General features: G+C 35.1%; 2 protein-coding genes across 9 annotated transcripts; one reads left to right on the plus strand and one right to left on the minus strand.

Moving 5' to 3' along the window:
- Positions 1-21: 21 nt before the first annotated feature.
- On the minus strand, positions 22-2,514 carry LOC11420982 (pentatricopeptide repeat-containing protein At5g56310). 2 transcript variants are annotated; one of them, XM_024770612.2, is made up of 2 exons: positions 843-2,514; positions 22-594 (listed from the first exon to the last, which is right to left on the minus strand). In XM_024770612.2, the coding sequence occupies exon 1, from the start codon at positions 2,438-2,440 to the stop codon at positions 998-1,000; it is 1,443 nt and encodes a 480-aa protein (XP_024626380.1). In that variant the 5' UTR covers positions 2,441-2,514; the 3' UTR covers positions 22-594; positions 843-997. The 2 variants fall into 2 exon arrangements, with proteins under 2 accessions (XP_024626380.1, XP_003625900.2); XM_003625852.4 differs by having other exon boundaries at positions 691-2,514.
- A 2,760-nt stretch (positions 2,515-5,274) lies between these two features.
- On the plus strand, positions 5,275-10,090 carry LOC11431450 (dephospho-CoA kinase). Of its 7 annotated transcripts, XR_005643059.1 has the most exons (7): positions 5,275-5,986; positions 7,754-7,929; positions 8,033-8,178; positions 8,269-8,695; positions 9,393-9,466; positions 9,584-9,693; positions 9,774-10,090. XR_005643059.1 is itself a non-coding variant. In XM_039827739.1 (6 exons), exons 2-6 carry the CDS (start codon positions 7,822-7,824, stop codon positions 9,612-9,614), a joined length of 786 nt encoding a protein of 261 aa, XP_039683673.1. In that variant the 5' UTR covers positions 5,275-5,986; positions 7,754-7,821; the 3' UTR covers positions 9,615-9,710. The 7 variants fall into 7 exon arrangements, 5 of the variants coding, with proteins under 5 accessions (XP_039683673.1, XP_024626461.1, XP_024626462.1 ...); XM_039827739.1 differs by lacking the exon at positions 9,774-10,090 and having other exon boundaries at positions 9,584-9,710; XM_024770693.2 differs by lacking the exon at positions 9,393-9,466 and having other exon boundaries at positions 5,276-5,986.
- The last annotated feature ends 664 nt before the right edge of the window (positions 10,091-10,754 follow it).

The following is a 10,754-nucleotide window of genomic DNA, read 5'->3' on the forward strand; positions in this document are numbered from 1 at the left end:
CTGCCACTTTATACACCTATCTCAACGATGCTAGCAAATACATAAGCAGACAAATGCTGGTCAGGCTCTCAAACACCAACCAGTTTCAAGGTTGATTCAGACATGAACATAAACAATCTTATTCTATTTTGTTGTGAAGTCTTACAAAATGTTGTTTAGTGAAAAACGATTTGTTTATTTTTTTTTTTCATATGACAATTTAAATCTTGGTTGTGTCTACTTATCTTAAAGATAGAGGGAGACGAATCAAATTTTAGCTACCATAAGATGCTGATAAAAAAGAAACAACTCTAAAGCATCACACCTTCAGTACGTTCAAATTTCTCATTTTGATTCCAAATTTCATACTCACCTTTTCAGTACCTTCTAAGGAATAAATAACACCCACGCCTCTCTTCCACCATGGGAAGCATGACACAACACCTAAAGCACCGAATAACTTCCATTCTCCTCGGTTTCATTTTCAAGGATTTTATTCGTCTTGTTCTTTCTCATCGCTCAACATCTAAAGCCAAGGACCAGGTATCTTCCATTCATGTTGCTTTGATTCATTCTTGTTGCTTTGTTTCTTTTGACCCACAAATCAAAACACACCTGAAAGTGCAAGTTGCCGGTTAATGTGGAGGCTCTTCAAGTAATGCAGTATTTATTAGGATTTTCATCTCAACTGTTAAATTTTATATCATGTACCATGAGTTAGACATCATACTTTTGCCGGCAATGGCGAGTTGATTTAGTGATGGTGTTTTTGTAAACTAAATAACCTAATACCAGCTCATTGATATCAATGACAATATTTTCAGGATGCTCAACATCTGTAGGAGCTTAACAGGAATACTGACCCCATATGAGTTACTTTCTCAGTGAATGAGCTATCATTTGTACCATCCTTCAATAAATACATATTGTAGCAGAGCAGCTCCCTATCAGAAGTAACTGCTATGTTGGTGTTCTATGTCAACTTACAAGCTACATGAAAATACTGGGAGAGTGAGCACTATGCCAAGAGTTCACTGCCATGCCTTTGATGCTCAACCTCCACAGAACTACATCCTAAGTCCTTAGTCAGTCCTCTTTCTTTCATCATTCCTCTTATCCTCTCAACATCGCTCCATCTTCCGGCCTCTGCATACAGATTTGACAGTTGAACATAATAGGCAGTGTTATATGGCTCCAACTCAACCAATTTTGTAGCCGCAAACTCACTGAATTCCAAGTCATCACGAGATTTCGAACCAAGCAATAAGGATCCCCACATAGCTGCCGTCGGCTCAAACGGCATACATTTGATGATGTCAAAAGCCTCTTGCAATTGACCAGCACGTGCCAAGAGATCAACCATACAAGCATAGTGTTTGACATTAGGAAGAAATCCATACTTTCCATCAACCAACATACTAAAGATAAATCGACCCTTTTCCACCAAACCCGAATGACTACACGCAGAAAGAACCGTGACCAAAGTCACTTCATCCGCTCTAACTCCATCCAACTCCATCCTATTAAACCACAAAAGAGCCTCCTCAACACTCTTAGCCAAAGCTAACCCTTTAATAACAACATTCAAAGTAAACACATTCTTTTCCTTCATATCACAGAAAACCTTCAACCCCTCTTCCACTCTCCCACACTTGACATACATATCAATCAACGCCGTCCCCAAAATCACATCCAATTCCCACCCATTCCTCCTCACCATATCATCTATCCACACTCCCATTTCAATAGCACAAGAGCTAGCACAAGCAGACAAAGCATTCACCATCGTCACCCTATTCGGCACCACACCCCCATACTGCATTTGTTCAAACACAAGCAAAGCATCATTATACTTCCCACCGTTCCGATAACCCATTATCATTACAGTCCACGACACAACGTCTCTCTGAGGCATTTCATCAAACAGTTGGCGACAAAGTTCCAAACACCCATAAGAGGCATATACATCAAGAAGAGAGTTATTAACATAAATATCATTAACATAACCGAGTTTAATAACATGAGTGTATACACATTGTGATTGAACAAAGTCGTGTGAGTCGGAAAGTGATTTAAAAAGAAAAGGGAATGTGAAGTTATTGGGGAGAATGGAGTTTTTGTGCATGTGGGAGTATAGAGAGAGAGGGGTGTTGGGGATATGAGAATGAGAGAAGGCTCTGATGAGAGAGTTGAAGATGAAAACGTGTGGTTTTGGAATGAGGTGAGTGAAGAGAGGTGAAACATAGTTGAGAAGGTTATGGGATTGAGATGCTGTGATTAAGTGCTCTGCGATTGTTGTGTGTGATTGAAGGTTGTGAATTATGATTTGTGCTTGAATTTGTTTTACATGAATTTGTGTACGGCAGAAACTTTTCAGCAGTTTTACCACTCTTTCTGCCAAACAACTCATGTTCCCATTCATCTGTTTAGAGAGTAATGAAATAAAGAAGAAAAAATGCATCAATCACTATTTTATAGGGTGGCATTTTGCATGCAATTGTGCACCATGCACAAACTGCTTTTTTTTTTTTTTGACAGATGGAGGTTTTGGTGGGGTGGGGTGACTTGCTAAAAATAAACCATTAATAAAAGAAAACATATTATAATGAAAAATATTGGTTTTATTGTTTTTGCTAGATACACCCTCCAAAACTTAAACATTGAGAGTAGTAATTCACACATTTGTAACACATCAGTACAGCTAGTTTCCCACTAGTTCTTTTTCCCATTTTCTTCTTGCATCTTCATCGCCCCCATCATGTTCTTCAGAATTTCAGAAATGGTTACTCACCATCAACATTCACATTAACTTAAAATTGATATTCATCAACAAAGTTGTTCAATATCATTTCATTTTCTATTGAAGTTTGGAAATTGCATCTTAGTTTGGTTTTTAGATCTGGATTTATTAAATCTGTTGGTTGATTTCTGAAATCTTTAAACTTAAAGGTATGTATAAGACTTTCTTTATTTTAGTCCTTCTATCATTTTGTGTATTGATAAAATGTGTTAGTTGATATCTAGCTTAGCTTCTAGCTTACTTACAACTGTTTTTGTATTTGATTTCGTTTTTGTTTGCTTCCTTTCAATCTTTTTGATAAAGCTAGTTTTTTAAGATGTTTCAACTTCCAATCAAACCACACTTTACTCCAAAAAAAGGTTTGATTGTTAACAAACGACACCACTAATTGTCGTCAAGATTAATGGGTTGCTTAGAAAGGATCTTGATATATGCATCGGTCAGCGCAAGCTATTGTGATCCCCAATCAACAAATATGCCGCATTCTTCATCGACTAACCAAGCTTACACCTCTAACCCTAACGACAACTCTCACCCTAATGACAAGTTTATTAGACCTACCGTACTTCAAAGATTTCAAAACGACTCATCAAACTCATAACTCTTACCCTAACTGGAAGAATCTTGAGGTCAAAGTACTTGGATGAACGTTCAATGATTAATCAAACTCTTTAACGATTAATCAAGCCTGTAACTCTAACCCTAACGACAATAGTCTTCGACCTAAACTGCTCTAATAGTTAGATCAAGAGGTCACAACGACTAATCAAACCCACAACTCTTACCCTAACAACAAGAATCTTATGCGGAAAGTACCGGATAAATGTTAACTGATTAATCAAGATATTCACTACGTGGTTTGTATTTAATTAATTTTATCTTTATTATTAAAACTAATTTATAAATTCAATATACATAACAAATTACAACTATTTTTTAAACACATTGAAATGAAAATAACATAATAATACATTAATTAAATAAACTCAAGAATAAAAAATGCAAAAACAAATTCTTAAAAATACAAAAACTCAAACTGGCTAACAAATAAATGTTTTGCGTATTTTAATGTTCATTTACCTTAACCCATTCAACAATTATATACACACTTCGGTCACCAAAACAAGTGAAACTAAATTTTTTAAATTTATTCAATAAATTATCTATGTGGTCTTTAATATACATCACACACACTATTATAAATAGTGACTGAACAATCTATTTATTATCCAACTATTACACCCAATGTGTTCTTATTCTTAATTTTCGAAATAAAAAATAAATTCCAATTACAAACGTTTACATTACTTCTACTAAAATTTTCATCATTTTCGAATTTCCCATTTAAGTAAAAAATATCTAATTGCAGAAATTATATTTTCGTTTTCTGTGGGATTACAACAAAGTTTAGTGATATTAAGTGACATTAACCAATTGTAAGTGGGATTACAACAATGTTTAGTTATAATAATAGCAATTTTGGTTTTTTCTAGTGATATTAATAGCAACTTTCGTATTGCGCTAATACAAAGACAAAAATTATATTCAGCCCATAGTCACTTAGTTCTAAAACAAGGGCCCAAGTCCAATACACAAGTGACAAAAAACAGCAATTAAATATTATCATTTATTCTAGGCTTAATTGCACTTTTGGACCCCTATCTTTCCAAAAGTTGTGGTTATGGACCCCTAACTAATTTAAATACAAAACAGCCCCCTATGTTTTGATTCTTTGACAGTTTTGGACCCCCAAGGCAAAAAATAAATAAAAAATTTGACACGTGACACCTCACTTAGGGTGCCACGTCAGCGTTGACCGAGTCAACAATGGACTGGGGGTCCAAAACTGTCAAAGAATCAAAACATAGGGGGCTATTTTGTATTTAAATTAGTTAGGGGTCCATAACCGCAACTTTTAGAAAGATAAGAGTCCAAAAGTACAATTAAACCTTTATTCTAATGGTTGGACCGCGTGTATTGTTCACGCAGCAGGTTGCCCATGCCTTTCTCTCTCCAAATCTTAACGGTCAGCATTAAAATAATAATAAATAAGCGATTCAGATTTAATTTAGGGTCATTTTCACACAACTTTTGTATGGTGTACAAATTTTTTCCTTGTGCATCGTAAACCTTACATAATTTTTTTTGTAAAAAAAGTGGGAAAAAGAAAATGCGCATCCAGGGAATCGAACCCTGGTCAGCACCGTGGAAGGGTACTATGATACGTCTACACCAGATGCACTTAATATTAATAATGATGAAATATTTTAATACTCTGTCAATGATTTCTCTGATTATTATTACACGTTTTGCAGTGTCTATATTTTGAAAGTGTAGTGATATTTGAACAGCCATTTTTTATAATCACTTTTTTTTTTTTTTTTTTTTTATGATAACTGAACACGTTTTTTCACACAAATACCAGACACCAATGGCAAAACAGTAAATGATTATAAACAAAGGGGGTAACTTGGTATTTTCACTCCCCTTCTTCCCTTCATCGTCTTCTTCTCTTCCCAGATCTCTCTTTCACCATTACCACCACCTTCACCATCACAGCATTCGTCTTCACCATCACCACCACCATCCTCACCACAACTCCATCACGCCGTCCTTACCACCGTCGCCGTCATCCATCACCACATTCGTCGTTTCATCTCGTCTTCAATAATAGATCTGACCTTCGATCTCGTCTTCTCCATCACGCCGTCGGCGACCTTCGCGTTACCATCACGCCGTCGGTGACCTCTGTCGCTCTCTCTTGTGACCTCTGTCGCTCTCTCTCTCTCTCTCTCCTGTCTCACGACCAGTGTCTCTCACGGTGTGCATTCGAACGTCGCCGGTGAGTGACTTGCTTAGAAACAGTGACAAAGAATAGCAACTGTGTACAGGGAAGGAAAAGGGAAAAAAGGGAAAGAAAGTGTATACGGTGTCTTTTTTGTGTGAAAATATCTTTATCCATTTATCATTTCTGCTTTTTTTTTTTTTTCCTCTCTTTCTGTTGGTTAAAAACAATGGAGAGAAAAAAAAAAAAAAGGAGAGAGAATAAAAACATAATGTGAGTATGAAATAGAGAGTTGTCAAAAAGTTGTCACAAAAATAGTTATACAAATATCATTTCTTATTTCGAAATCGCGCGACTTCGGCCCTCCTCCGTCCACCGCCGCCGGATTCAACCCCTCCAGTTTTTGCCTCGCCCAACAACAGGTAATAGATCAATTATCATGTTCCCCCCTTCTGCTTTGAATCTTCATTGTTAGGGTTGTTTAAACATTGAATTGGAAGTTTTTCATATGACTCTAGTTGTATTAAATTGGTTGTACTAGCTTCATGACCCAGCTAAGATTTTAAGTGGATTTAGAATGAATTTGGGTTTATAATTTCAGTGTTGATGGAAGAATTACGGTTTAAGGATGAATTTGGGTATATAATTTTGTATTATCTTCATCCCTGTGTTTTTTTTTTTTTTTGAATTGACATCCCTGTGCTTTTAGTTAGTTACTCACATTGGGAAATTGCTATTTAAAATCCATCTGGTTTGGTTCTTCTGTTCTGAATCTTTGCATGATTGATAGTTTCTGAAACATTGGTGTAGTTGATTAATAGTGTTAATAGTATTAAACAGCTTATAACAATTCTCATTTTTTTTTCAGCTTATTTTCATAAGTTTTTAAAAATAGCTTATGCCAATTTTCATTTTTTTAGCTTATTTTCATAAGTTCTTTAATATAGCTTATACCATAAAAATAGCCTATAGCATATCCAAAAATTATTTAACTTTATTTTATCTTTTGCTATAGAAAGAACTTATGTAAGCCGCAAATAAGTTGTTTTATAAAAAAAATTATGAAGGCCCCTTAAATTGACACCTCTAACTATGAGTAATATATATGTATTATGAAATCATTGTTATTACCTTATTTTCAAACTTCATACTTTTGTGTTATGCTTAATGGCACACTAAACACATGTATGATTTGATTATTGAGTTTAGAAATCCACCAAATTATGCACAATCAACCATCTATATTTATTTATTTCGGAGTTACTGTGATTATTGTTGTGAGCTGTTTATGATGATTTCCTCATGGCCCATAAAATGTTTGATCAAATATGTGACTAATAATTTATCTTGGCCATAGATATAATTATTATTTACGTGACTGTGATTATCTTGGCCATCGAGTTGACTTGTTGAAAGCCTGTTTTCGGACTGGTTGAGGGGATGATGTTCACTACCTGTAACAAGAAATGCCTTAACCCACTTAATTCATAAGAATTATTTCATTGCATTGCATGGACACCAGTATTTTAATTCTCAAAATAACCACTGAAACTAGTAATTTGATAGTTTTTAAAAAAGTCTATAGATGCAATGTAATTGTCTATTCGCCTTCCATTTAAAATTTCCTGAAATTTTACATCCAAACACAACCTTGGTGTAGTGACTTTGCATCAGCTTTTGGAGGTATAGAGTGTAGAGCTGTGAATAAAGCATCTACCTTCGAATCAGTTTGCAATATTTTATAAAATATTATGCAACAAAAGAATGTATTTGGTTTTTAAGGTAATGAATTCAAGAGTTTATGGTTTGGATGTCACTTTCAGGTTTATTATAGTCACTTGAGGTACAATATTGCTCAATTGTTAATTAAATAAGTAAAAGATAAAACATTTTATTCTTGGTATGATTCATGTTAATATTCTGACTTGTTACTTGAGCATCCTAATTTCATCATTTTAGTAATTACTGCCGCTAGTCTGCTACCGCTGGCATGGTATGGTATAGTACCTCTATTGATGGACACACATATTGATCTGTGTTTATACAGTTGTATATTGTGCTTGATCTGATGTAGTTATTAGTACTAAGCCTTTATGTCAAGTATCCCTAAATTTGCATACTTATTTGAGTTTTTATGTGTGCATGTTGAAATATGTATTGTTTTTATGACCATCAATGCTCATCAGCAGGGGAAGTGAAAACAAAATTCAGAATTAATAGCTGACAAGTAGCAAGGGTGCAGTATTAGATAGAAATAATGCGGATCGTTGGACTGACTGGTGGAATAGCAAGTGGCAAGAGCACTGTTTCCAATTTATTCAAGTCTAATGACATCCCCGTTGTCGACGCTGATGTAGTTGCCCGTGTATGTTTCTTTTTCATCGTGTTTTTCCTTCTTTTGATTTTGCTTTTAATTTGGGCAAAACCCTCTCAAGTTCAGTGGTTATTATTATGATTTGAATTACCAGGAGGCGTTGAAAAAAGGAAGTGGTGGATGGAAAAAGGTTGTTGAAGCATTCGGGGAGGAAATTCTACTAGACAATGGTGAAGTTAACAGACCCCGACTTGGCCAAATTGTTTTTGCCGATCCTGATAAGCGTCAATTTCTCAATCGGTACTCTAAATTTATGTCGTGGGAATTGCATTACATTTGATTTTATTTTTGTTTTTACTTTTGAAGTTTCTGCTGTGATGGTTGTTTTAGATTGTTGGCTCCTTATATATCCTCGGGGATCTTTTGGGAAGTTGTGAAGCTGTGGTCAAAAGGTTATAAGGTCATCGTTCTCGACGTCCCTTTGTTATTTGAGGCCAAGATTGACAAGTTCACGAAGCCCATAATTGTTGTGTGGGTTGATCCTGAAACACAGATTCAGAGACTCTTGGCAAGAGACAATTCTAGTGAGGAGGATGGTCGGAACAGGGTTAATGCTCAGATGCCGCTTGATGTTAAAAGGAGTAAAGCTGATATAGTAATAGACAACACCGGTTCACTTGATGACTTGAATGAACAATTTCAGAACGTTTTGGTTCGGGTCACTGGACCTTTGACATGGTATGAGTTTTGGCGTTCTAGGCAGGGAGTCTCGATCATTCTTGCTTCACTTACCTCGGGTGTTGTTCTATGTATGAAGGTATTTAACGACAACAGTTTATAACCACTTGCCTATAGGTGTTTTGTGAAGTGCTTTATGGTATCTATTTCTAAATTCACAACAAATAGATATACCATAACACTGCTCAAGTTCCAAGACGATATTTGAATTTCCATGTTTTTAAGTAAGTATAAGAGAAGAACTATATTGTTCCCCTTGTTTGGGTCTCATTTTCTTTCCTTTTATCGTTGGTGGTTTGGAAAATGACTAAAAGTTCATTTGGTCATAAGATTTTGGGGTGATATTATTGCTATATTATTACATAGACTTAAATATGAAAATAGTCCCTGCAAATATCTGACATTTTGGTTTTAGTCACTGTAAAAATATTTTTTTGTTTTTAGTCCCTATAAATATAAAAAATTTGGTTTTGGTCCTTTGTATTTTGTTTTAGTCCTTGTAAAATTGATTCATATTGGATTTGGTCCTTGTAATATGTAGAATATTTGATTTTAGTCCCTCAAAACGAGGACTAAAATGAATACTAGAGGGACCAATTTCAATATGAAATGATTTTACAAGGATTAAAACAAAATACCAAGGGCCAAAACCAAATATTCTATTTTTGCAGGGACTAAAACCAAAAAAATATTTTTATAGGGAATAAAACCAAAACGCAAGATATTTGCAGGGACTATTTCCATATTTAAGCCTTATTACATATATATAATTGCAGGATTTGGATTGTTTGCATACTACAGCCCATGCATTCACACAGTCAGCACAGAGGTTGCCATTGGATCAAGATCGGTTTGTGCAAAAAAATCTAGATTTTAATGTTTTTAATACCAAATATGAAATATGGACTGTCCAATCTCAAACCAACGCCCGCCGGTGTGCTAACTGCGTGACGGATTGCGACTGCAGGCAATCCAAATCCATAACTGTAACCTTTTGAAGGAAATATGGTGTGTATGGGCAAATCCAAATAAGGAGAAGATAAGAGAGGAGTGGGTGAAAATATCTTAAAATTTATGGTAAGCTCATGTAATGACGCTTGCGTTTTGATTCTTACATATATTTAGACTTGGAGCTTTAAATCTTCATTGGCCTGCAGAAACGTTTAAATCTCTGTGCCCCACTAAATTGAGGAATTGTTGCACACCTTCATTACTGTTTTTGGCTACTCCATAAGACAAGATATGCAATATTGATAATGGCTTGCACTAAGTGGAAGATAACCTGGTATCCATTATCAAATCGTGCAGTATTGATATGGATGTTTTTGTTCTAATATTGAATGATACGGTTATATCATTTGCCAATAGACTCCGTAACATCTTATATTCTTATTCTAATGATTGATGGTTTGAAGTGCAACTCCCACACTTCAGTCATAATCCATTGTTTTATTTAATTATTATTTTTGAGGCACCACTATTGTATTATGCAATTTGCTTTCATTTTTTTTGTATCTCTAAAGACGAGGTGTCTATGACATGCATGCATACGCAAGTCGTATTGCTGTGAATGTGATTAGAGTTTCTTTATGCGATCGTGATATCATTTTATATTTTTCATTCTTTGCTATTAACTTCTGGTTGTGGTTGTCTGCTGGAGACCGGAAGGAGCCACCTATGATGTGCTCTGTGTTTTAACCTTTTTGCTTTACAAGTATTGCGCGCAATGAGACACTTGCTGCAATTGTGGTGGGTTTATGATTGGTTTGGTGAACCTTTATCATCCAACGATGAAAAACATTTTGTTCGCCGTGCAAAATTTAACTGGCTTGTGCAAAGTAGCATTAACCCAAATACAAACATTTAAGAATAAAATACACAAAAATCAAAGAAAAATTATCCAAAAATTGGTAGTGTTGGTAATGTGATAACTGTCATCTGGAAATCTGTATGAATGGGAAGAATTATTGAATAGTGATCGATACCTAAGTACCCAACTAGCTAACCAACTACTCGTCAGTCAATTATTATATATCCTCTATCATGTTCTTGCGTCAAATTAACGTGTTAGTTGAAGCATAATATGGGATATACTAAGTTGTATGTGAATCTTCTAACCTCCGGACCCTTTATCATAT

Source organism: Medicago truncatula, chromosome 7 (genome assembly GCF_003473485.1).
Source record: "Medicago truncatula cultivar Jemalong A17 chromosome 7, MtrunA17r5.0-ANR, whole genome shotgun sequence".
Lineage (NCBI taxonomy): Eukaryota > Viridiplantae > Streptophyta > Magnoliopsida > Fabales > Fabaceae > Medicago > Medicago truncatula.

Bases quoted from the DNA above. Each gene is read 5' to 3' on its own strand.
- LOC11420982 (XM_024770612.2), bottom strand. From the start codon at position 2,440: ATGCATTTTTTCTTCTTTATTTCATTACTCTCTAAACAGATGAATGGG.
- LOC11431450 (XM_039827739.1), top strand. From the start codon at position 7,822: ATGCGGATCGTTGGACTGACTGGTGGAATAGCAAGTGGCAAGAGCACT. The intron at 7,930-8,032 runs GTATGTTTCTTT...TTGAATTACCAG, and splicing joins ACGCTGATGTAGTTGCCCGT to GAGGCGTTGAAAAAAGGAAG. The intron at 8,696-9,392 runs GTATTTAACGAC...ATATAATTGCAG, and splicing joins GTGTTGTTCTATGTATGAAG to GATTTGGATTGTTTGCATAC.